We start from the raw sequence: 27,140 nt of genomic DNA, 5'->3' as shown, positions 1-27,140 counted from the left end.
GCTGGCATTTTTTTAATTAAATCGTCATGCAACTTCCTAGCCTTTTCACATATGATCGCTTGAGAGATTCTATCTCCTGCTATCTGTTTCTTGTTTATCCACACCAATAAGAGTCTCTCAACATCTTCTACCGCTTACGATCTCAGTTTCGAGAACATAGTTGCACCTTTGGCAAGAACAGCTTCCTTGATTGCTGTTTTCTTGCCAACAATAGTAGCGATGGTTGATTGGGGTTTATTATACAACCTGACCAGCTCAGAGACATGCACTCCACTTTCATACTTATCAATGATCTCTTTCTTCATCTCCATAGTAATTCTCACCCTTTTTGCTGTAGGGTTGGCACTAGAAGCTTTCCTGGGGCCCATGGTGACTTATTTTGCAGGTGCAATCACTACAGAGGCTGTGATAATATGAAATGTTCCAGTTGTATGTTTGGAAGCGACCACGGTGGCTGGCTGCTGGCTTGTAAACACTGGCACCCACGGGACAAGTGAGGCGCGCTCAGGCCAAAGTGGACGCGTCTCGTACAGAACGAATAGCGCTGGTCGGGGCAAAATTTTTGCGTTAAAATGTATCGCTAGTCAGATTTATTGTTAATCGATGCCATCGCTGGTTGAGGGTCCACTGTACTCAGTTTAATAGAATGAAGTTCGTTATTGAGCACATCAGACCAACGTTGTTGCCAACGGGTATGAAGGTGGATAGCAATTACAGGAAAATAGTCGGTGAATGGAACACCTCTATATGAAACTGGAAGGTCATGTACTGCTGACCGCTCAGCAGTGTCTGCCTGTTCAGTGCCCTGTATGTCAACATGACCAGGGACCCAACAAAAAACAATATCTTTATGCTTGGTAGAGATGTGGCGTAACCAAGATTAGATACACCTCACCCCCTAGTTCTCTGTATCAGATTTTGGTAAAGCCTGTAAAGCACTAAGGGAGTCTGAAACGACCACTAATGATTACACAGGCACGGATGCAATACGGATAAGTGCTGCAAGAATGGGATACAATTAAGCAGTAAAAATGCAAGCCAAGGATAGTAAATGCCCTCGCACAACACTGGAAACACTGCTGTGAATCCAATGCTGTCAGAAGACTTAGAGACATCTGTGTACTCTGTGATGGCGTGAGAATGAGAGCAGAAGTGGTCAAGAAAAAGTGTGGGAAGCTACCGTAGGCAGTTGGGCTTTCGCGCAAGGGAGTGAGTAAGAACAGACAAACACCTGGAACTTCCCAGGGGGGTAGGGAAAAGCGAGATGCTACATGAACATAGAAAGGTGGTAAATGAAGGAAAGACGAGCGAATGTAGGCGTAGAGAAAAGGGGCGGAGCAAACAGGGGCAACGAACAAATAAAGAATATCTACTAACATCAGTGACTATTCTATGTGTGGAAGGATTGCGGAGATCACGAGAGTGAACATAGTAGCGAAGGCTATGGGCATCATGGCGATCGGACAAGGATGGAACGTGTGCTTCCGCATAGAGAGACTCAACAGGTGAAGAGCGAAAAGCACCAAGGCATAAACGTAATCCTTGGTGATGGATGGGATTAAGTCTAGAGAGAGTAGCAACAGAGGCCGCCGATAGATCTGGTCATCATAATAGTTTCGATAAAATGAGGGCTGAACGTAGGCGAACGAGAGCTCAACGATCAGCTCCCCATGAAAGATGAGCGAGGGTTTTAAGAAGGTTCAGCCGGCTGTGACAAGTTGCCTTCAGAGAGGTAATGCGAGGTTTCCAGGATAACCTACAGTCAGACAGAAGGCCTAGAAATCTGACCGCATCACGTTCAGGGATACGTGAGCCACAGAGGTACAATGGATGATCAGAAATGACAGAACGTCTAGTGAAAGTAAGTTGGCGAGTTTTAGTACTGGGAAATTTAAACCCATGCGTGGTGGCCCAATTGGAAACATGGTTGACCACATGCTGGAGAGAAACTGCAATGAGGTGACAGTCAGCATCTGCAGAAGCTATAGCGAAGTCATCAACATAGTGACGACCAAATATTGGATGGAAGAAGAGAGGACAAATCATTTATAGCAATAAGAAAATGTGTTGTGCTCCAAACACATTCCTGGGGGATACCTTCAGCTTGGACAAAATCCGGGGAGAGCATATTATTAACCCGAACACAGAAATGTCTGTCAGTTAAGAAGTTCTTAACAAAGGATGGTAGATTGCCTCAGAGGCTTAAGGGAGGAAAATGATCCTCTCTGTTCGACTTTTGTTCCCTTCATGTGATTTAACTGAAATTTTTACCATAGACTCTAGGCATGCCATAGTTTATGCAGTATAAGTTACATCAAGATTGTCCAATAAATAATGTTAAAAAAAAAATAAATATTAGCATTTGGACATGGCAACATTTATGGCACCCTTATGTAGAAGTGGCAGTGTCGAAGTTGTTTTTGATACCCTACAATGATAAAGCAATGCCATATTGATTTTCTGGTGGTTTCTTTTATGTATTATTACACTTATTAGTAACAAAAAAAAAGTATGTCTTGACTTGTTTTACACCATTCTTGCATTTCATACCCATGGTGTGCCAAAATGGAAGGGATGATTACACAAATTGAATCATTCATTTTTAGAACAATGTCCCCTGAATAAGCAGTGTGAAAATAATGAAGATCGGTTCATAAATAACTGAGATACTCTTATATATATGAAAATAATGCACTTCTGAGATAAATGAAGAAATATATTGAGGCTTACTATATGGTGGGTAAAAATACTCATGGTGCCTTCTTATGTTTATTGATAGTAGAAACAAGTGTATAGAGTATATCCTTTAAGTACCATGCAGATCCCTGCATCCTGAAGTTCCCTGGAGATCGGCCAATCACAATGCTCCATGCATCCCAACTTGAAAAGAAGGAAATACATTCTCAAAATCGTATTGCCAGTGATTATATACACAGATACATGTAATTACAAGTATGTCATATTTATTCACATACAAATATACAAGAAAATCACATGAATTACATACCTTTGAGTAGGTGTTGGTAAGGACACCAATGATCATCTAATGTCCTCCAGGCTAATAGGAAGTATCTATCGTAAGTCTCCTCCTCTTGGATTTTTTTTTTTTCTCTGCATCCTCTTGTCCATAGCTTGAAGCTTCCTTTGGGTAAACAATGAACGCCCAAAGCCAAGTGGTATATCGATACAACTTCTCTCATATCCAGCATTATACTCGGCTATGGCTTGACTGGCTGAGAAATCAGCCTGCCACTTGTTTCGATTCAGTGCCTTGTTGCAGTAGGACCAAATTCGGTGATGGAGCCTTTCATTAGGATTCTGTGTCCTGCCTTTCAGACAACGTTTCATCATTTTATCTGCAGTTAGTTCTTTGTAAATATCAAGCTCCTTAAGAGAACCAGTGTGGCCAGCCCCTCCTTGGCCATAACAGATGTGGCTGGCCCATCCTTAGCCACTCCAGACGTGGCTGGCCCATCCTTAGCCACTCCAGACGTGGCTGGCCCATCCTTAGCCACTCCAGACGTGGCTGGCCCATCCTTAGCCACTCCAGACATGGCTGGCCCATCCTTGGCCACCCCAGATGTGGCCAGTCCTTCCTTGGCCACCCCAGATGTGGCCAGTCCTTTCTTGGCCACCCCAGATGTGGCCACCCGACGTTGCCAAGCTAGAGGATCATAAAAGCATCTGTGACTATCCACTCCTTGGCCACCCCAGATGTGGCCGTCCCTTCCTTGGCCACACCACGTGTGGCCACCCCAGATGTTGACATGTCAGCTGATGCCTGCTCAGCTGTCACCATCTCAGCTGACACTAGCTCAGCTGTCGCTGGCACATCTACAAGTGATAATGCGACTGACATTGATATATTTGGTGTCGAAAGTGTTAGTGATCGGAATATTTCCAGTGCCAAAAAGCGAGTGTCGCTCTTTCAGAAAGTAACTCCTGAAGTTACTGAAAAGTTTATGGTGTTTATGGAAAATACTAATTTTGATTTGATTCTGTCATGTGTGTGCTGTCTGAAATGTTTCAGTAATAATGTTTTTATATTCAATCATCACCACCTAGAGACAACTGTTAGTGCATACTCTCCTGAGTGTAAAAATAATGTGTTGTGATGAAACCAAGTGTGCGCAAGGATATGAATGTTGCAACCGGAAGGATGTTATATGCAGAAATGTGTACAGGTGGTGGATATGCATCCTTTAGCCGTTGAACTGCAGTGTGTAATTTGCCTTCCTTGACTTTTAAAACATTTAATAAATATACGGCACTCATTACAGATGCATCCATTCAATCGTGCAAGCAGATCATGGCAGAATCAAGAGAGGTGATTGTTAGGGAATATGGTAAACTAGACATTGTGTCAGACCAAAGTGGAGTACTTGATATTGATGTCACATATGATGGAACATGGCATAAAAGGGGCCATCATTCAAATCGTGGCATTGGTGTTACAATTGATGCTGTTACAAAACTTGATTGATTATCAAATAATGTGTAAGTTCTGTTTCTTGTGTATGTTCCTCGAGTATCATTTGAAAAGCAAGAAAATTTCTGAAGAACAATATGAACAATTGACTGAAAACCATAAAAGTGTATGCTGCAAGAACTTCACAGGTTCTTCTGGAAGGATGGAAGTGGAAGCAGCAATAGTGATATGGCAGAGATCACTAGAAAATAAATTGAGGTACAAAACTGTTGTGTGATGGTGACAGCAGTACCTACAAAGGACTTGTTGAACTCAATAATGGTGCAGGTCCCTATCAAGGTGTACAGGTTGTAAAAGAGGAATGTATAAATCATTACTCTAAACGACTAAAGAACAGACTAACCAATTTAGTGAAGTCCCACTACACTGAAAAAGAATTGAAAACAGGAAAGAAAAGAAAGCAGTTTGATTTGAAGAAGGGCATGCTAACAGATTTTATCATCGACAAACTGGAAAGTTATTTTCAGAAGAACCTGCGAGACCATGTCGACACTGATGTTCTAAGGATGAGGAATGGCATCCATGCAAGCTTTTTCCATTGCTCATCCAGTGATACAAATCCACATCATCATCTTTGCCCAACTGGTCCTGATTCATGGTGCTTTTACCAGAAGGCAGTAGCAGCTAACATGACACCACCATCTCAAAACACCATGAAAGTGCACTTCCAGTTAGAACCTGGAAACTTAAGGACTGGGCTTGGGCCAAAATATTATACCCAGAAGTTGTCATATGCCTTCTCAAGGTCAAAAAATATGGCAATAACTGAGTGGTTATTGGTAAAGGCATTACGAACATACGTATCTTAGCGTAGGAAGGGGTCAATGGTTGAACGGAAAGCCATGTTGACTAGTGGAGAGACACTGTTGTGTGTCTAAATACAACATTAAACGTCGATTTACCAGATGTTCCATCACTTTGCAAACTGCACTGGTAAGAGCAATGGGACGGTAGTGGGAGGAATCATGTCCCGTAGTGCCCTGTTTGCACAAACGGAGAACAATGGCAGATTTCTACAGCTGGGGAAGAACTCCTTGTGACCAAATAAGATTGAAGAGTTATAAGAGGACTGCAAGGGCTGACTGATGCAAATGTTGTAACATCTAAATATGAATGTCGTCAGGCCCAGCTACTGATGATCAGCAAGCTGAAAGTGTCGCCTCCAGTTCCTGAAGTGTAAAAAGCACATTATAAGATTCTTCATTGAGAGAAGAAAAGCCTAAGGATGCTAACTCTCTGGCAGACTTTGAGGAAAGAAACAAGGGGCATAGATGGAGCCCCTGAGAAATACGGGTCAGATGATTACCAATTTCAATGGCAACATCAAGAGGGTTTGCTATATCAACACCAGCAACCCGCAAAACAGGAGCTGGGTCAGGAAAGTATTTACCACTCAGTTTCTCTACTTTTTCCAGACTGCACTCAGAGGAAGCAGAGGTGATGGTGGAAACAATCTCACCAGCAAGTGCGTTTAGAGTCACGGATGACATGGAGAGCGACCGCACGCTTTTGCCTAATATCAAGAAGTCTCTGTGGTTCTATTGTACTGGTACCTGCTTCACGCAGCGCGTTTCAAATGTACTGCCCGAGCACAAGCAGGAGACCACCAAGGCACGTACTTCTGAGAATGCCTGCCCAAGGTTTGGGGTATAGAATGAGATGCTGAGGTTAAAACTGAGGTCGAGAAGACGTATAAAAGCTCATCAATGGAGGACGAGGAAGGAACCTCTCTAAAAGCAGCAGTTGCGAGTAAAGGTCCCAATTTGCTTGATCAAATTGCCAGCATGGGTACGAAGAGGTGGTGAATATGAAGGATAAGTAACAATGATTGGAAAACAATCGCTATCATGCAAGTCAAGGAGAACAGTCCAGGTGAAGTCTAGTGCATTGAAGGAAGAGCAGACTGAAAGATGGATGCAAGAGAGCGCGTACGAGTTCGAGGATCAAAATGGGTGGGAGTACCTGCATTCAAAACATGGAGAGGGTGAGAAGCAAGAAAAGCCTCCAACTGAATGCCACGGGAATCACCCTGCCTTGGTGGGAATTGGCAGATGTGTTAATAATGTTAATAACAAAAATTAATAATATTTCAAAATTGGCAAATAATGAAAATTATGTGAAATTGGCCAAATTACAAATTACTAATCACTTTACTGGGTAGTTGAAAATATTTCAATGGGTAATTTCTTGTGCTCAGTTGATAAAATATTCAGGAATCTAAAGAACTGTTTACAAGGTACATGTGGGGAACTAGTGAAACATTTAGTACAACTTACCCATCAGCTTTTGTCGTAACTTTCATTCTGAGAGAAAGGGTTGTGCTCTCTGGAGGCTGCCAGTAGAATATGCCCCTAGACTTCCCTCCTATAAAGGGCTGAAAAATTAAATACAATGAATAACTACTGTACTGTATCCTACATGCTGAAAGAACACACAATAAAAAAAATAATGAATTAATTCACATGCAGTGAATGACTGGGGTAAAGAACAAAATACTGCACAGAAATAAGGAATACACTTGAACACTAAAAAATAATACTAAAGGCAGAGAGTAGCATAAAAAAAAACAAAAAAATATAAATGTGAAACATGAAAGATGAGCGATAACAATGAAAAATATTGCAAAAATAATGAGTCAAAGAAAGTGTCTACACTGAAAATACAAGGCTTAGAGTACACAAGAAATTCACTGCAAAAGTGTCACACACACAAATGTTTTTAAATGCAGGAAAATGTCTCTAAACAGAAAATTATCGCTGAAGTCTGGAGTGGTAGACGGGCGGTGACCGGTGATGAGGTGAAGACGTGGTCCTGTGCTGGTGGTGATTCCTCCTACACTCACACTTGTCGTGAAGAAATGCGCTTTCTAGGTGAACTCACATAACTGGCTTTATCGTTGGCGCACAGCTACAATCTCTTGACCAATTATGTGAGCCAAAACAGTACTAGGACCCGGTACAAGGGTGGAAAAACCCACATGTAGATGAGGTGGGGAGTGGGTGGCGGGTGGGTGTGGCAACCTGGCCCACTGGCGCCCACTGCCACTCAAACACCCAGGTGGCTTAAGTAAGCCACAATATGCCACAGGGATGGTGAAGACCACTCTTACCAGCATCCAACTGGGAGCACAAAATGACATAGGAGACAATACTTCAGAGGAACTTGCTTGGCTTACTTCTCTCTCTCAGCTGGGTTACGAAGCTGGGTGGACTGACTGGCTTAACCCACGAGAATGGCTGACTGGAAGACGTGTAACGATGCACACAGCATGAAGGAGCAGGTGGATGACAGGAGACAGGCTGGATGATAGGCTGAGGCAGGGTGACTGGCGTTCACTTCCACAGTCTGGCTCACTGGCCGGCTTAATTGCAAAATCCGGGTCAACCCCTCAGAGATTGAAGCAACTAGCACACGAACTAAGCCAGGAAGCTTGAAAAGAGGCTGCAACAGGCTTGCAGGCTCGAGTACACAGGGTGGAGGTGAGTGAGGGTAAGCTGCTAGCTGGAGGTGGCAGAGACGGTTCACCTCTGAGCTGACGGCACCCCACAAACAATCTTCTAACATCAGAAATACCCGTAGATCCACGCCCACATCGCTGTCACCAAATTTTCATGTGGGTTCGATAACGTGGATGGGGTAAAAACACTCAGGTAGGCTGGTTAGTATGTATAATTATAACGGAAAGTATGGGAAACACCATCAGCCGCCCTGCCTCTCTATGCTCTCTATCTCGGACTGATCCACCAGTGCCTCGAGGGTGCGGTGTTCAAAAACATTCTATGGTCAGCAGCAACGTGAATAACAGTCAGTGATTCACACAGACGGTTGGTAGTGAGTCATCTACTGGTAACTGGTACTACTGAGAGCTCGGCGATGCTAACGTATGTTGTCCCGACATACAGCTAATACAAACTAGAGACGGCAGGTGTATGGCTTGGGCTGATTCTATACAATGTCAAAGTACACAATAATTGAACATTATAACACAAGGAGATTATTGGAATGGAAGCTTGCGTAATTGACTACAGTGGACCCCCGCATACCGATTTTAATCCGTGCAAGAGGGGTCGTTGGTATGCGAAATAATCGGTATGCGAATGAATTTTCCCCATAAGAAATAATGGAAATCAAATTAATCCGTGCAAGATACCCAAAAGTATGGAAAAAAAAAATTTTTACCACATGAAATGTTAATTTTAATACACACAAACTGAAAAAGGCATGCACACTTACATGACACTTACTTTTATTGAAGATCTGGTGATGATTGATGGGATGGGAGGAGGGGAGAGTGTGTTAGTGTTTAGAAGGGGAATCCCCTTCCATTAAGACTTGAGGTGTCGAGTCCTTTTCTGGGGTTACTTCCCTTCTTCTTTTAATGCCACTAGGACCAGCCTCAGAGTCACTGGACTTCTTTCGCAAAACATATCTGTCCATAGTGGCCTGTACCTCTCATTCCTTTATGACTTCCCTAAAGTGTTTCACAACATTGTCAGTGTACAGGTTGCCAACACGGCTTGCAATAGCTGTGTGAGGGTGATTTTCATCAAAAAAGGTTTGCACTTCAAGCCACTTTGCACACATTTCCTTAATCTTTGTAGTAGGCAACTTCTTCAATTTCTCTCTCCCCTCCTCTGAACCAGTTTCCTCAGGTCTGGCCTCTTGCTGTTGAAGTTGATCTATCAGCTCATCAGTGGTTAGTTCTTCATTGTCCTCCTCCACCAACTCTTCCACATCCTCCCCACTAACCTCCAACCCCAAGGACTTTCCCAATGCCACAATGGATTCCTCAACTGGCATAATCCTCTCAGGGTTAGCCTCAAACCCTTCAAAATCCCTTTTGTCTACACATTCTGGCCACAGTTTCTTGCAAGCAGAGTTCAAGGTCTTCTTAGTCACTCCCTCCCAAGCCTTACCTATAAGGTTTACACAATTGAGGATATTAAAGTGCTCTCTCCAAAACTCTCTTAGTCAGTTGAGTTTCTGAGGTCACTACAAAGCACCTTTCAAACAGAGCTTTTGTGTACAGTTTTTTGAAGTTTGCAGTAACCTGCTGGTCCATGGGCTGCAGGAGAGGAGTGGTATTAGGAGGCAAAAACTTGATGTTAATGAATTTCATGTCCCCATAAAGTCGCTCTGCCACGTCTGTAGGATGACCAGGGGCATTGTCTAACACAAGGAGGCACTTAAGTTCTAATTTCTTTTCAGTTAGGTATTCTTTCACATTGGGGGAAAATGCATGGTGTAACCAGTCATAGAAAAAGTCCCTAGTGACCCATGCCTTACTGTTTGCCCTCCACAGCACACACAAATTCTCCTTGAGGACATTCTTTTGCCTGAACGGTCTGGGAGTTTCAGAGTGATACACTAATAAAGGCTTAACTTTGCAATCACCAGTAGCATTGGAACACATCAACAAAGTAAGCCTGTCTTTCATAGGCTTATGTCCTGGGAGTGCCTTTTCCTCCTGAGTAATGTAGGTCCTGCTTGGCATTTTCTTCCAAAACAGGCCTGTTTCATCACAATTAAACACTTGTTCAGGTTTCAGTCCTTCAGTCTCTATGTACTCCTTGAATTCATGCACATATTTTTCAGCCGCTTTGTGGTCCGAACTGGCAGCCTCACCATGCCTTATCACACTATGTATGCCACTACGCTTCTTAAATCTCTCAAACCAACCTTTGCTGGCCTTAAATTCACTCACATCAGCACTAGTTGCAGGCATTTTTTTAATTAAATCCTCATGCAACTTCCTAGCCTTTTCGCTTATGATCGCTTGAGAGACGCTATCTCCTGCTAGCTGTTTTTCATTTATCCACACCAATAAGAGTCTCTCAACATCTTCCATCACTTGCGATCTTTGTTTCGAAAACACAGTTAAACCTTTGGCAAGAACAGCTTCCTTGATTGTTTTTCTGGTGCCCACAATAGTAGCGATGGTTGATTGGGGTTTCTTGTACAACCTGACCAGGTCGGCGATATGCACTCCACTTTCATACTTATCAATGATCTCTTTCTTCATCTCTATTGGAATTCTCACCCTTATTGCTGTAGGGTTGGCACTAGAAGCTTTCTTGGGGCCCATGGTCACTTATTTTCCAGAAAAAGCACCGAAAACACTGTAATAATACGAAATATTCCGATTGTATGCTTGGATGTTACCGCGGAGGCTGGCTGGTAAACAATGCCACCGGCGGCACATGTGAGGCTGGCTGAGGGCGCACATTGGACTCGTCTCGGACGAACATCGGTGAGCGGGTTTTTAAGCGGTATGCGAGGCAAAATTTTTGCGATTAAAGCAAGCGGTATGCGGATTAATCGTTATGTGATGCCAACGGTATGCGGGGGTCCACTGTATAATGAAACTTACTGTAATGAAACTCTAATGCATTACAAGGTATGATATAGCACAACTCATCATTGGGATTACACAATAGAAGTGATAAAAATTTTTTTTTTTGATCAGTCGATCTGTATTTATGTGATATACGGATTCTGGGGAAGAAATATATACAGTGGTCCCTCGTTTTTCATAATTAATCCGTTCCTGGAGCCGTTACTATAAACGAAATTTACGATTTACGAATCAATTTTCCCTGTAAGAAATAATGTAAATACAATTAATCCGTTCCTGACACCCAGAAGTATTAAAACAAAAAAATTTTTAACATGAAATATACATGTAGTACATAAACAATACAATGGGAAATGATCAATGAAACATTAACAGCATAACACTTGCCCTTATTAGAGATTCTTCTTAGTGTATGGGAGACTGGAGGAGGAGAGAGAGTGGATTGTTTATAGTTTGGTAGGGGAATCCCCTTCTATCAACACCTCAGGTACCATTTGCTTTTCTGGGGTTGTTTCTCTTCTCTGTTTCTTAATGCCACGAGGACCACCTTGAGAGTCACTGGAGTTCTGTCTCGCAAAATGACTGTGGAGAGAGCTCTGTTTCTGGCGTCTCTTTAACACTTCCCTAAAATGGCCCAAGACTTTGTCACTGTACATGTTGCCAACCTGGCTTGCAACAACCTTGTTAGGGTGATGTTTCTCCATAAAGCTTTCCATCTTACCCCACATAATAAAAATCTCTTTAATTTCTGAAGAAGGCACCTTCTTCCATCTCTCTTCCTCCTCCTCTGCAGCAAGATTCTGAGCTGCAATGTGTTGCTCTTCCTGCTGAAGCTCTTGCAGCTCCTCAGTGGTGAGCTCTTCATTGTGGTCTTCCATCAATTCTTCCACATCCTCCAAACTCACATCCAACCCCATGGAACTCCCCAGTGCCACAATTGATTTTACAACAGACATAGGCTCATTAGGGTCAGTCCCAAATCCTTCAAAATCCCTCTTGTCGACACAATCTGGCCACAATTTTCTCCAGGCAGAGTTCAATGTCCTGGTAGTCACTCCCTCCCAAGCCATACCTATAAGGGTTATGCAGTGGAGGATGCTGAAGTGTTCTCTCCAAAATTGCCTTAGGGTTAAGTGAGTGTCTGTGGTCACAGTCAAGCACCTGTGAAACATTGCTTTTGTGTAGAGTTTTTTAAAGTTTGCAATAACCTGCTGGTCCATGGGTTGGAGGAGAGGAGTGGTATTCGGGGGCAAGAACGTTACTGTGATGAACCCAAACTCCTCGAAAATTAGGTCATCCAAGTTTGGAGGATAAGCAGGTGCATTGTCCATTACTAGCAGGCACTTGAGATCCAATTTCTTTTCCAGGAGATACTCCTTCACACTAGGGCCAAACACTTCATTGAACCACTTGACGAAAATTTCCCTCGTGACCCATGCCTTACTATTAGATTTCCAAAACACACACAGTTTACTCTTCATAACATTGTTTTTTCCTGAACACACTGGGATTTTCAGAATGGTACACTAGTAATGGCTTCACTTTGAAATCCCCACTAGCATTAGCACAGAACATTAGCGTCAGCCTGTCTTTCATAGGCTTGTGTCCTGGCATTGCCTTTTCCTCTTGTGTAATGAAGGTCCTCTTTGGCATTTTCTTCCAAAAGAGGCCTGTTTCGTCACAATTGAACACTTGTTCAGGTTTCAGTCCTTCAGCCTCTATGTGCTCCTGGAATTCATGTACATATTTTTCAGCCACCTTGTGGTCCGAACTGGCAGCCTCACCATGCCTTAGCACACTGTGTATGCCAGTACGGTTCTTAAATCTCTCAAACCAGCCTTTGCTGGCCTTAAATTCACTCGCTTCATCACTATTTGCAGGCAATTTCTTTACCAAATCTTCATGCAACTGCCTAGCCTTTTCACAAATAATCAGTCATAAGAGTATCTCCTGCTGATTGTTTCTAATTTATCCACGCCAATAATAACTTCTCAAGCTCTTCCAGTACTGGTGATCTCATTTTTGTCAGCATAGTTACTCCCTTTGCAACAACAGCATCCTTTATTTCCTTTTTCTTGGCCACTATGGAACGTAAGGTTGTGTAGGGTTTCTTATACATCCTGGACAGTTCGGCCTCGCTTGTACCACTTTCATATTGTTCAATGATGGTTTTCTTAAATTCAATCATATTTCTCACCTTCTTTACCACAGGCTTGGCACTAGGAGCTTTCTTTGGAGCCATGGTAGCTTATTTAGTACTTGCAAGCACTAAAATAAATGGAATATTATGAAATATTTCGCTGGAGCACGTGAGGGGACCTTCGCTCACTGGTAAACAATGCCAGACTGGCTGCCGCCCTGGCTCACGCCGTGGGTACACGTCCCGGACAAACTACGACTTGCGAGTCAACCTATGAAAAGCGAGTCCATGTTTATACGAAAATACCCCTATGATTGGCGAATTTTACGATTGCCGGGAACTACGAAAAGCGGGGGACCCCTGTACAAAGAAAGAAGTGTTTAACAGAAAGGCAGATTCGGTGCACTCAAATCTAGACTGTTAAATCTCGGAATTCGGAGAGAACGTGAACACTAAAAAAAAATTTTTCTTGAATATTGATAAGTTGATACTGTAATTATTCATCTGTACAGGTTATTTACATTTAACCCTTCATCGCGCAAGGGGTCCGAAAATTTGAAATTCGAACTGAACTCCCTATGGTGGATAGAGTAACTCAATACAAGTTCAATGATCCCATATAAATTGATTTCTGATGGTTAGTTTTCGAGCAATTGCTAATCTCCGGAGACCGAAAATATCCGTCTGCGCCCGACAAAGTGATTAAAAAATTTTATGTTGCAAAACTTGCAATTGTTAATAAAACACACCAAAACAATTTTTTAAATTTAATATACAAACAGACAATATAAAAAACATAAATGGAACTTGAATCAAAACATTTTTTAATTGTTACAAAAATATAAAAAGGAAGCAAATCTCAACAATGACAAATTGCAAAGGGATGCAACTTTCAATCCCTATATTCCTGAGATTCATTTGGATGACCAATTATTCTATATTGCTAATTGATGGTATGGTAGTCGCTGAAGCAATTTCTATCACTCTTTATCCAGATTTACTTTGCATACAGAACACTGGAATGAGGATGTGACCAATTTCTTCGAGTGGCTGCAATAGTTGCAATCGTAATACCTTACTTTTTCTTCACTAATTTCTGTTTTTTGGCTGGCCTTTCTTCCTCCTCATCATCACTTGACACCTGTGCATCCGGTGGCAAGTATTCATCACCACTATCCAGCAATTCTGGTTCATCTACCTCTGCTTCTGAGTCACTCTCTTCAGAAACGCAGACATACCTCGACCTGCTGGTGGACTGCTCCCCATAAAACAACTTCTCATTGATCTGGAAGGACAATAGAAACCTCCTGTATAGATCCAGACCACTACAGAGTTCATATATGCAATTGAAATTTTTTTATAAATATTTATTTGACTAAAATTGGACATTCCCGGAAACTAGTGCAAGACTGAAATAATTCGGTATAAAATGTTTGCACTTTTTTCAACTGCATGCTACACTCATATTATGCTTCACACGGACTTTAGGTATATATCAAAATATGCCTAAACTATTCATGTAAGCACTAAACACAACAATCAGTACTTACCGACATTGTAGAATGTATAATCCAAGAGTAGATTAGTAAGGGTGGAGGGAAAAATGCGTGTGTGGGCGGAGCCAAGGCCCCAGTGTTTATATTTTGATCTCTCAACCAATGGGAAGGCGGCAGAAGCGAACTGTACTTAGCTGAAGAGACTCAGGGAAGGCTTGTGATTGGTTGGAACTAAAGAACGGGAAGCTGGCCGAGCGGGGCACGGAGTATGACACGCCCCCAAAACACGTAATTAATACCGAATTTTTCCGGCCAAACACGATAAAGGGTTAACCCCAACTCTGCTAGGGTGAGATTGACATATGCAGAATGGGTGTCATCTCTGGGAGGATCAAACTCTGTTTCACTGGCTAACTCGTGCCGTATTTGAGGCAAATCTAAATTGGTAGTTACAAATGAAGCTTGAGGATTTCTCAATACCTGTTGTGTACGTAGGGAATAACGACATTCAGGTTGATCGTCTGACTGAGTATCAGAGGTAGAGAGTACAGGATCAGGAGGATTGTCAGTCTGTCACATTAGTCTGGGTTGGAACATCATTATCATCACATACTAACTTCATATGATCTAAATGCGATTCTTTATACTGAAAAGTACTAATTTCTCTAACCTTATACTTATTACCAGTGATATGTTCAACTACTCGATAAGGACCAACAATTTTGATCAAGCTTAAGCATTGCAGATGTTTTGTTAAGTTAGTCAGCATAACTCTCGACCGTACTTCGATTTTGGACGGCTTTGCTCGAGTGTTTGCGAATCTTGTAAATTCTGCTGTTGATTTATGAAGTGTTTCACGGATTCTTCTAAAGACGCTTTGAGCTAAGCTGGTACGGGTTGCTATGAAATCATCAGGGTTGTAATTTGGTTTTGGATTAGAATAAAGCAACTCGTAAGGCAAACGTTTATCTATACCATCTCACACACGCAAATGTTTTTAAATGTAGGAAAATGTCTTTAAACAGAAAATTATCGCTGAAGTCTGGAGTGGTAGACGGGCGGTGACGGGTGATGAGGTGAAGACGTGGTCCTGTGCGGGTGATGATTCCTCCTACACTCACACTGTTGTCGTGAAGAAATGCGCTTTATAGCTGAACTCACATAACTGGCTTTATCGTTGGCACACAGCTACAATCTCTTGACCAATTATGTGAGCCAAAACAGTACTAGGACCCGGTACAAGGGTGGAAAAACCCACAGGTAGATGAGGTGGGGAGTGGGTGGCAGGTGGGTGTGGCAACCCGGCCCACTGGCGCCCACTGCCACTCACAACACACACCCAGGTGGCTTAACTAAGCCACAATATGCCACAGGGATGGTGAAGACCACTCTTACCAGCATCCAACTGGGAGGACAAAATGATATAGGAGACAGTACTTCAGAGGAACTTGCGTGGCTTACTTCTCTCTCTCAGCTGGGTTGACTAACTGGCTTAACCCACGAGAATGGCTGACTGGAAGACGTGTAGTGATGCACACAGCATGAAGGAGCAGGTGGATGACAGGAGACAGGCTGGATGATAGGCTGAGGCAGGCTGACTGGCATTCACTTCCACAGTCTGGCTTACTGGCTGGCTTAATTGCAAAATCCGGGTCAACCCCTCGGAGGTTGAAGCAACTAGCACACGAACTAAGCCAGGAAGCTTGAAAAGAGGCTGCAACAGGCTTGCAGGCTGGAGTACACAGGGTGGAGGTGAGCGTGAGGGTAAGCTGCTAGCTGGAGGTGGCAGAGACGGTTCACCTCTGACCTGCCGAAACCCCACAAACGATCTTCTAACGTTGGAAATACCCGTAGATCCACTCCCACACCGCTGTCACCAAATTGTCATGTGGGTTCAATAACGTGGATGGGGTAAAAACACTCAGGTAGGCTGGTTAGTACGTATAATAGAAAGTATGGGAAGCACCATCAGCTGCCCTGCCTCTCTCTGCTCTCTATCTCAGACTGACCCACCAGTGCCTAGAGGGTGCGGTGTTCAAAAATATGCTATGGTCAGCAGCAACGTGAATAACAGTCAGTGATTCACACAGACGGTCGGTAGCGAGTCATCTACTGGTAAGTGGTAACTGGTACTACTGCACTAATGGGTAATATAAACCCATGTGAAACTAGAGTCAATCATTACTAGTACCGTGAGTGCTTTTTCATCACAAGTTTTGATGTGGCTCCCATCTAGTCTCCGATTAAATGGTGGTATGAACGCCCAGGTTGGCTTTGAGAAAATTAAAAATGATGCTCGATCTTTTATGTACAATGTGTCTTATACAGACAAGTCCTCAACTTACGAGATGCAGTCCTAGTGTTAAACCACTGACAAAGAGACTGCCTAATTCCTTCCTGAAAAAGAAAGAAAATTCCTTCTACAAAGCACCTTCATGTATAAATTCTACAAATTTATACAGGTACATGAATGTTATCTGTATTATTATTACAATAAAAAAGCACTAAACCACAGGGGCTATACAGCGCTGCAGGGCAGGGAAGGATGCGAGGGTATCGGGTAGCAAAAGGGACAGAGATGATTAGTAGGTTACGGAGAACAGTAGATAATGCAGGGGTAGAGGGTAGAAAGAGAATGAGGTAGAAAGGGCTGAGGGAAGTGCTAAAGGTTTCATCAGAGTTTGTGGAGTAAATCATCTGTTATCAAAAAGTCAGAGAGAGTGGATTATAGGAGGGTCCATCAGCAAGAAGGGAAAGTAAAGAGAGAGCAGCAGAGAGATGATGTTGGAGGTAAATTTTGCGTGCTCGTTGATAGAGTGGGCAGTCTAACAGAATGTGGCTAACCAATACTGGAGTGTGGCCAATGCGTAGACGGGAGAGAGCAGTCCCCCAATCATGACACTTATCACAAGAAGATGGCCAGTAACATATACTCTGTTTAATAGAATGAAGCTCGTTATTGAGCACATCAGACCAACGTTGTTGCAAACGGGTATGAAGGTGGATAGCAATTACAGGAAAATAGTCTGTGAGTGGAACACCTCTATATGAAACTGGAAGGTCATGTACTGCTGATCGCTCAGCAGCGTCTGCCTGTTCAGTGCCCTGTACGTCAACATGACCAGGGACCCAACAAAAAACAATATCTTTATGCTTGGTAGAGATGTGGTGTAACCAATATTAGATACGGAGAACTAGGGGAGTCTGAAACGACCACAAATGATTACACAGGCATGGGTGCAACACGGATAAGTGCTGCAAGAATGGGATACAATTAAGCAGTAAAAATGCAAGCCAAGGATAGTAAATGCCCTCGCACAACACTGGAAACACTGCTGTGAATCCAATGCTGTCAGAAGACTTAGAGACATCTGTGTACTCTGCGATGGCGTGAGAATGAGAGCAGAAGTGGTCAAGAAAGAGAGTGGGAAGCTACCGTAGGCAGTTGGGCTTTTGCGCAAGGGGGTGAGTAAGAACAGACAAACAGCTGGAACTTCCCAGGGGGGGCAGGGAAAAGCAAGATGCTACATGAACATAGAAAGGTGGTAAATGAAGGAAAGAAGAGCGAATGTAGGCGTAGAGAAAAGGGGCGGAGCAAACAGGGGCGACGAACAAAGAATATCTACTAACATCAGTGACTATTCTATACATGGAAGGATTGCGGAGATCACGAGTGTGAACATAGTAGCGAAGGCTATGGGCATCGTGGTGATAAGACAAGGATGGAACATTTGCTTCCACATAGAGAGACTCAACAGTTGAAGAGTGAAAAACACCAAGGCATAAACGTAATCCTTGGTGATGGATGGGATTAAGTCTAGAGAGAGTAGCAGGAGAGGCCGCCGATAGATCTGGCCATCATAATAGTTTCGGTAAAATGAGGGCTGAACGTAGGCGAACGAGAGTTCAACAATCAGCTTCCATTGAAAGATGAGAGAGGGTTTTAAGAAGGTTCAGCCAGCTGTGACAAGTTGCCTTCAGAGAGGTAATGCGAGGTTTCCAGGATAACCTACAGTCAAACAGAAGGCCTAGAAATCTGACCGTATCACATTCAGGGATACATGAGCCACAGAGGTACAATGGATGATCAGAAATGACAGAACATCTAGTGAAAGTAAGTTGGCGAGTTTTAGTACTGGGAAATTTAAACCCATGCGTGGTGGCCCAATTGGAAACGTCGTTGACCACATGCTGGAGAGAAACTGCAATGAGGTGACAGTCAGCGTCTGCAGAAGCTATAGCGAAGTCATCAACATAGTGACGACCAAATATTGGATGGAAGAAGAGAGGACAAATCATTTATAGCAAGGAGAAAGTGTTGTGCTCCAAACACATTCCTGGGGGATACCTTCAGCTTGGACAAAATCCGGGGAGAGCATATTAACCAGAACACAGAAATGTCTGTCAGTTAAGAAGTTCTTAACAAAGGATGGTAGATTGCCTCGGAGGCTTAAGGGGGAAAATGACCCTCACTGTACGACTTTTGTTCCCTTCATGCAATTTAACTGAAATTTTTACCATAGACTCTAGGCATGCCATAGTTTATGCAGTATAAGTTGCATCAAGATCGCCCAATAAATAATGACAAAAAATAAATATTAGCATTTGGACATGGGAACATTTATAGCACCGTTATGTAGAAGTGGCAATGTCGAAGTTGTTTTTGATACCCTACAATGATAAAGCAATGCCATATTGATATTCTGGTGGTTTCTTTTATGTATTATTACACTTATTAGTGACAAAAAAAAATAATTGTCTTGACTTATTTTACACCATTCTTGCATTTCATACCCATGGTGTGCCAAAATGGAAGGGATGATTACCCAAATTGAATCATTCGTTTTTGGAACAATGTCCCCTGAATAAGCAGTGTGAAAATAATGAAGATCGGTTCATAAATAACCGAGATACTCTTAGATGTATGAAAATAATGCACTTCTGAGATAAATGAAGAAATATATTGAGGCTTACTATATGGTGGGTAAAAGTACTCATGGTGCCTTCTTATGTTTATTGATAGTAGAAACAAGTGTATAGAGTATATCCCTGAAGTACCATGCAGATCCCTGCATCCTGAAGTTCCCTGGAGATCTGCCAATCACAATGCTCCATGCATGCCAACCTGAAAAGAAGGAAATACATTCTAAAAATCGTATTGCCAGTGATTATATACACAGATACATATAATTACAAGTATGTCATATTTATACACATACAAATATACAAGAAAATCACATGAATTACATACCTTTGAGTAGGTGTTGGTAAGGACATGAATAATCATCTAATGTCCTCCAGGTTCATAGGAAGTATCCATCGTCAGTCTCCTCTTCTTGGATTTTGGGGGCTTTTTTCTCTGCATCCTCTTGTCCATAGCTTGAAACTTCCTTTGGGTAAGCAATGAACGCCCAAAGCCAAGTGGTATATCGATACAACTTCTCTCGTATCCAGCATTATACTCGGCTATGGCTTGACTGGCTGAGAAATCAGCCTGCCACTCTTTTTCGATTCAGTGTCTTGTTGCAGTAGGATCAAATTCGGTGATGGAGACTTTCATTAGGATTCTGTGTCCTGCTTTTCAGAAATTTTCATCATATCTGCAGTTAGTTGTTTGTAAATATCATGAACCTCCTTGAAGTATGCAAATTCTAACTGGAAGTGCACTTTCATGGTGGTGTGAGATGGTGGTGTCATGTTAGCTGCTACTGCCTTCTGGTAAAAGCACCATGAATCAGGATCAGTTGGGCAAAGATGATGATGTGGATTTGTATCACTGGATGAGCAATGGAAAAAGCTTGCATGGATGCCATTCCTCATCCTTAGAACATCAGTGTCGACATGGTCTCGCAGGTTCTTCTGAAAATAACTTGCCAGTTTGTCGATGATAAAATCTGTTAGCATGCCCTTCTTCAAATCAAACTGCTTTCTTTTCTTTCCTGTTTTCAATTCTTTTTCAGTGTAGTGGGACTTCACTAAATTGGTTAGTCTGTTCTTTAGTCGTTTAGAGTAATGATTTATACATTCCTCTTTTACAACCTGTACACCTTGATAGGGACCTGCACCATTATTGAGTTCAACAAGTCCTTTGTAGGTACTGCTGTCACCATCACACACAACAGTTTTGTACCTCAATTTATTTTCTAGTGATCTCTGCCATATCACTATTGCTGCTTCCACTTCCATCCTTCCAGAAGAACCTGTGAAGTTCTTGCAGCATACACTTTTATGGTTTTCAGTCAATTGTTCATATTGTTCTTCAGAAATTTTCTTGCTTTTCAAATGATACTCGAGGAACATACACAAGAAACAGAACTTACACATTATTTGATAATCAATCAAGTTTTGTAACAGCATCAATTGTAACACCAATGCCACGATTTGAATGATGGCCCCTTTTATGCCATGTTCCATCATATGTGACATCAATATCAAGTACTCCACTTTGGTCTGGCACAATGTCTAGTTTACCATATTCCCTAACAATCACCTCTCTTGATTCTGCCATGATCTGCTTGCACGATTGAATGGATGCATCAGTAATGAGTGCCGTATATTTATTAAATGTTTTAAAAGTCAAGGAAGGCAAATTACACACTGCAGTTCTACGGCTAAAGGATGCATATCCACCACCTGTACACATTTCTGCATATACCATCCTTCCGGTTGCAACATTCATATCCTTGCGCACACTTGGTTTCATCACAACACATTATTTTTACACTCAGGAGAGTATGCACTAACAGTTGTCTCTAGGTGGTGATGATTGAATATAAAAACATTATTACTGAAACATTTCAGACAGCACACACATGACAGAATCAAATCAAAATTAGTATTTTTCATAAACACCATAAACTTTTCAGTAACTTCAGGAGTTAGTTTCTGAAAGAGCAACACTCGCTTTTTGGCACTGGAAATATTCCGATCACTAACACTTTCGACACCAAATATATCAATGTCAGTCGCATTATCGCTTGTAGATGTGCCAGCGACAGCTGAGCTGGCGTCAGCTGAGATAGTGAGAGCTGAGCTCGCATCAGCTGAGCTTGCGTCAGCTGAGATGGTGACAGCCGAGCAGGCATCAGCTGACATGTCAACATTTGGGGTGGCCAAGGAAGGGCTGGCCACATCTGGGGTGGCCAAGGAGGGGATGGTCACAGATGAGTAATCTACACTTTTTCGATCCTCTTGCTCGGCGACGTCGGGTGCCCACATCTGGGATGGCCAAGGAAGGACTGGCCACATCTGGGGTGGCCAAGGAAGGACTGGCCACATCTGGGGTGGCCAAGGAAGGTCTGGTAACATGTGGGGTGGCCAAGGATGGGCCAGCCATGTCTGGAGTGGCCAAGGATGGGCCAGCCATGTCTGGAGTGGCCAAGGATGGGCCAGCCATGTCTGGAGTGGCCAAGGATGGGCCAGCCATGTCTGGAGTGGCCAAGGATGGGCCAGCCATGTCTGGAGTGGCCAAGGATGGGCCAGCCATGTCTGGAGTGGCCAAGGATGGGCCAGCCATGTCTGGAGTGGCCAAGGATGGGCCAGCCATGTCTGGAGTGGCCAAGGATGGGCCAGCCATGTCTGGAGTGGCCAAGGATGGGCCAGCCATGTCTGGAGTGGCCAAGGATGGGCCAGCCATGTCTGGAGTGGCCAAGGATGGGCCAGCCATGTCTGGAGTGGCCAAGGATGGGCCAGCCATGTCTAGAGTGGCCAAGGATGGGCCAGCCATGTCTGGAGTGGCCAAGGATGGGCCAGCCATGTCTGGAGTGGCCAAGGATGGGCCAGCCACATCTGTTATGGCCAAGGAGGGGCTGGCCACACTGGTTCTCTTAAAGTTTTCTTTCTTCCTTCACCATACGATTCTATGTCTGAAATATCCATTAGTTCACTAGCAGTGAACAATGTTTGGTCTTGAGAGGAGTGTGGTGATGGTGGTGGCATGGCGTCACGTGCTCCAGCCGCCGCCTCTCTTGCTGCTGCTTCCCTCTTCGCTTCTCTAGCTCTACGCATTGCTTCTAAGCGCTTTCTTCTCTTCACGGTTATCTTGCAAAAGAATGATCTTTTCTTGTATGCCATTGTGTGTAAAAATGCAAAGAATTGAGGGTCAGATTACGCGTCCCAAGGGTCAGCCGCGGTCAATCAGAGCAGCACACCTTCCTTCAGACCTATGGTCGGCACTGACTTGCTGGGGAAGAGAGTACCTCTTCCTACAGCCACCCTAACAGTTACCAATTAGCATTTCGAAGATTCTAGCACAAAATCGTAAGAAAAAAATTGCGAAAAAAATACTAATGAAATCAAGTACTGTATACTATTTTTATGGTGTGTGTCAGGTGTCAAACTAATGACGCAATTACCTCATTTATTGTAATTAAGATAATTACTTATAGAATTATCGTACAGACACGAGACATACACCAAAATGTTGCCAGAATTTTGAACTATATTTCGGTAAGAATTACTTTTTTTTTTTTTTTTTTTTGGTATACTTGAGCCGCCACGTTCTATTTACCCGTTAAGGACTGGGCTTGGGCCAAAATATTATACCCAGAAGTTGTCATATGCCTTCTCAAGGTCAAAAAATATGGCAACAACTGAGTGGTTATTGGCAAAGGCATTACGAACATACGTATCTAAGCGTAGGAAGGGGTCAATGGTTGAACGGAAAGCCATGTTGACTAGTGGGGAGAGACTGTTGTGTGTCTAAATACAACATTAAACATCGATTTACCAGACGTTCCATCACTTTGCAAACTGCACTGGTAAGAGCAATGGGACGGTAGTGGGAGGCATCATGTCCCGTAGTACCCGGTTTGCAGAAACGGAGAAAAATGGCAGATTTCTACAGCTGGGGAAGAACTCCTTGTGACCAAATAAGATTGAAGAGTTATAAGAGGACTGCAAGGGCTGACTGGTGCAAATGTTGTAACATCTAAATATGAATGTCGTCAGGCCCAGCTACCGATGATCAGCAAGCTGAAAGTGTCGCCTCCAGTTCCTGAAGTGTAAAAAGCACATTATAAGATTCTTCATTGAGAGAAGAAAAGCCTAAGGATGCTAACTCTCTGGCAGACTTTGTGGAAAGAAACAAGGGGCATAGATGGAGCCCCTGAGAAATATTGATCAGATGATTACCAATTTCAATGGCAACATCAAGAGGGTTTGCTATATCAACACCAGCAACCCGCAAAACAGGAGCTGGGCCAGGAGAGTATTTACCACTCAGTTTCTCTACTTTTTCCGGACTGCACTCAGAAGAAGCAGAGGTGATGGTGGAAACAATCTCACCAGCAAGTGCGTTTAGAGTCACGGATAACATGGAGAGCGACCGCACGCTTTTGCCTAACATCAAGAAGTCTCTCTGTGGTTCTATTGTACTGGTACCTGCCGCACGCAGCGCGTTTCAAATGTACTCCCCGAGCACAAGCAGGAGACCACCAAGGCACGTACTTCTGAGAATGCCTGCCCAAGGTTTGGGGTATAGAATGAGAAGCTGAGGTTAAAACTGAGGTCGAGAAGAGGTATAAAAGCTCATCAATGGAGGACGAGGAAGGAACCTCACTAAAAGCAGCAGTTGCGAGTAAAGGTCCCAGTTTGCTTGATCAAATTGCCAGCATGGGCTACGAAGAGGTGGTGAATATGAAGGATAAGTAACAATGATTGGAAAAGAATCGCTATCATGTAAGTCCGGGAGAACAGACCAGGTGAAGTCTAGTGCAGTGAAGGAAGAGCAGACTGAAAGATGGATGCAAGAGAGAGCGTACGAGTTCGAGGATCAAAATGGGTGGGAGTACCTGCATTCAAAACATGGAGAGGGTGAGAAGCAAGAAAAGCCTCCAACTGAATGCCACAGGAATCACCCTGCCTTGGTGGGAATTGGCAGATGTGTTAATAATGTTAATAAAAAAAATTAATAATATTTAAAAATTGGCAAATGTAATGAAATTTGTGAAATTGGCCAAATTACAAATTACTAATCACTTTACTGGGTAGTTGAAAATATTTCAGTGGGTAATTTCTTGTGCTCAGCTGATAAAATATTCAGGAATCTAAAGAACTGTTTACAAGGTACATGTGGGAAACTAGTGAAACATTTAGTACAACTTACCCATCAGCTTCTGTCATAACTTTCATTCTGAGAGCAAGGGTTGTGCTCTCTGGAGGCTGCCAGTAGAATATGCCCCTAGACTTCCCTCCTATAAAGGACTGAAAAATTAAATACAATGAATAACTACTGTACTGTATCCTACATGCTGAAAGAACACAAAATAAAAAAAATAATGAATTAATTCACATGCAGTGAATGACTGGGGTAAAGAACAAAATACTGCACAGAAATAAGGAATACACTTGAACACTACAAAATAATACTTACTAAAGGCAGAGAGTAGTATAAAAAAAAAGATGAAAAAAATATAAAAGTGAAACACGAAAGATGAGCAATAACACTGAAAAATATTGCAAAAATAATGAGTCAAAGAAACAGTGTCTTCACTGAAAATACAAGGCTTAGAGTACACAAGAAATTCACTGTAAATGTCTCGCACACGCAAATGCTTTTAAATGCAGGAAAATGTCTCTAAACAGAAAATTATCGCTGAAGTGTGGAGTGGTCGACGGGTGATGAGGTGAAGACGTGGTCCTATGCGGGTGATGATTCCTCCTACACTCACACTTGTCGTGAAGAAATGTGCTTTCTAGGTGAACTCACATAACTGGCTTTATCATTGGCGCACAGCTACAATCTCTTGACCAATTATGTGAGCCAAAACAGTACTAGGACCCAGTACAAGGGTGAAAAACCCACAGGTAGACGAGGTGGGGAGTGGGTGGCGGGTGGGTGTGGCAACCCGGCCCACTGGCGCCCACTGCCACTCACAAACACCCAGGTGGCTTAACTAAGCCACAATATACCAAAATGATATAGGGGACAATACTTCAGAGGAACTTGCTTGGCTTACTTCTCTCTCTCAGCTGGGTTGACTGACTGGCTTAACCCACGAGAATGGCTGACTGGAAGACGTGTAACGATGCTCACAGCATGAAGGAGCAGGTGGATGACAGGAGACAGGCTGAATGATAGGCTGAGGCAGGCTGACTGGCATTCACTTCCACAGTCTGGCTTACTGGCTGGCTTAATTGCAAAATCCGGGTCAACCCCTTGGAGATTGAAGGAATTAGCACACAAACTAAGCCAGGAAGCTTGAAAAGAGGCTGCAACAGGCTTGCAGTCTGGAGTACACAGGGTGGAGGTGAGTGAGGGTAAGCTGCTAGCTGGAGGTGGCAGAGACAGTTCACCTCTGACCTGATGGCACCCCACAAACAATCTTCTAACGTCGGAAATACCCGTAGATCCACTCCCACACCGCTGTCACCAAATTGTCTTGTGGGTTCGATAACGTGGATGGGGTAAAAACACTCAGGTAGGCTGGTTAGTACGTATAATTATAACGGAAAGTATGGGAAGCACCATCAGCCGCCCTGCCTCTCTCTGCTCTCTATCTCAGACTGACCCACCAGTGTATAGAGGGTGCGATGTTCAAAAACATGCTATGGTCAGCAGCAACGTGAATAACAGTGATTCACACAGACGGTTGGTAGCGAGTCATCTACTGGTAACTGGTTACTGGTAACTGGTACTACTGCACTAATGGGTAATGCAGTGGACCCCCGCATAATGATATTAATCCGTTCCTGAGAGCTCATTGTTATGCGAAATTATCGTTAGGCAAATGAATTTTCCCCATAAGAAATAATGGAAATCAAATTAATCCGTGCAAGACACCCAAAAGTATGAAAAAAACAATTTACCACATGAAATATACGTTTTCCTCCACAAAGAGAAGGATACATGCACCATAGTATAGAGTAGTACATGCACAATATATATTGTGCATGTATGTACTACTCTACTAAATGAACAATAAATGACACTTACCTTTATTGAAGATGCAGCAATGACTGATGAGACACTGTCCTGGGAGTGCCTTTTCCTCCTGAGTACTGTAGGTCCTGTTTGACATTTTCTTCCAGAACAGGCCTTATCACACTGTGTATGCCACTACGATTCTTAACCCCTTCAGGGTCCAAGGCCAAAATCTGAAGTGGTGCTCCAGTGTCCAAGAAATTTTGAAAAAAAAAAAAAAAAAAAATTTTTTCCTACAGAATTAGAGAGCATATTTTTGTGAAGGTAATAAGAAAAAAAAAATCTGATCAGTACTTACCGAGATACAGTTCCAAGAAGTTTGTCGAAAATGATGTGATGGCAGCAACATCGACGAATTCCACATACGCGCATTACATTATTTTGCGGTTTTTGTTTTTTCTTCTTTTCTTTTCCAATTTTTTTCTATTCCTACTAACATTTGGGGCCTGAGAGACCAATACTGTATATAATGTATATATATATAAACTCACTGTATTGAACACAATAACCACACTAAAGTTATTATCATATTATTGTTTACCACTGTTGTTTATTACAATAAACATGCACAAATCTTGTATAATACTAATGTTCTATCATATATTTACATATTTACAATCACTGGACATGGTTTTAGAACTGCTGGAGCTTGTGGAACTCCTTGAAACAAGGCACCATGCACAGAGGCACCTTACATTCCTCACACATAAACAGAGTGTCTTTGCGTCTTTGTTGCC

General features: G+C 42.8%; 1 protein-coding gene across 1 annotated transcript; it reads right to left on the bottom strand.

Moving 5' to 3' along the window:
* Nucleotides 1-2,756: 2,756 nt before the first annotated feature.
* LOC128695079 (uncharacterized) lies at nucleotides 2,757-22,659 on the bottom strand. The gene is made up of 5 exons (XM_070091444.1): nucleotides 19,732-22,659; nucleotides 19,455-19,605; nucleotides 6,766-6,863; nucleotides 3,008-3,664; nucleotides 2,757-2,880 (listed from the first exon to the last, which is right to left on the bottom strand). The coding sequence occupies exon 1, from the start codon at nucleotides 22,234-22,236 to the stop codon at nucleotides 21,577-21,579; it is 660 nt and encodes a 219-aa protein (XP_069947545.1). The 5' UTR covers nucleotides 22,237-22,659; the 3' UTR covers nucleotides 2,757-2,880; nucleotides 3,008-3,664; nucleotides 6,766-6,863; nucleotides 19,455-19,605; nucleotides 19,732-21,576.
* Nucleotides 22,660-27,140: the final 4,481 nt, after the last annotated feature.

Source organism: Cherax quadricarinatus, chromosome 35 (assembly GCF_038502225.1).
Source record: "Cherax quadricarinatus isolate ZL_2023a chromosome 35, ASM3850222v1, whole genome shotgun sequence".
NCBI classification, from domain to species: domain Eukaryota; kingdom Metazoa; phylum Arthropoda; class Malacostraca; order Decapoda; family Parastacidae; genus Cherax; species Cherax quadricarinatus.
The sequence above is the reverse complement of the archived record's forward strand: the minus strand, read 5'-3'. Positions and strand labels throughout refer to the sequence as shown.

What these genes read in the sequence shown, in the direction of transcription:
- LOC128695079 (XM_070091444.1), bottom strand. Translation starts at nt 22,236, where the DNA reads ATGGCTGGCCCATCCTTGGCCACTCCAGACATGGCTGGCCCATCCTTG.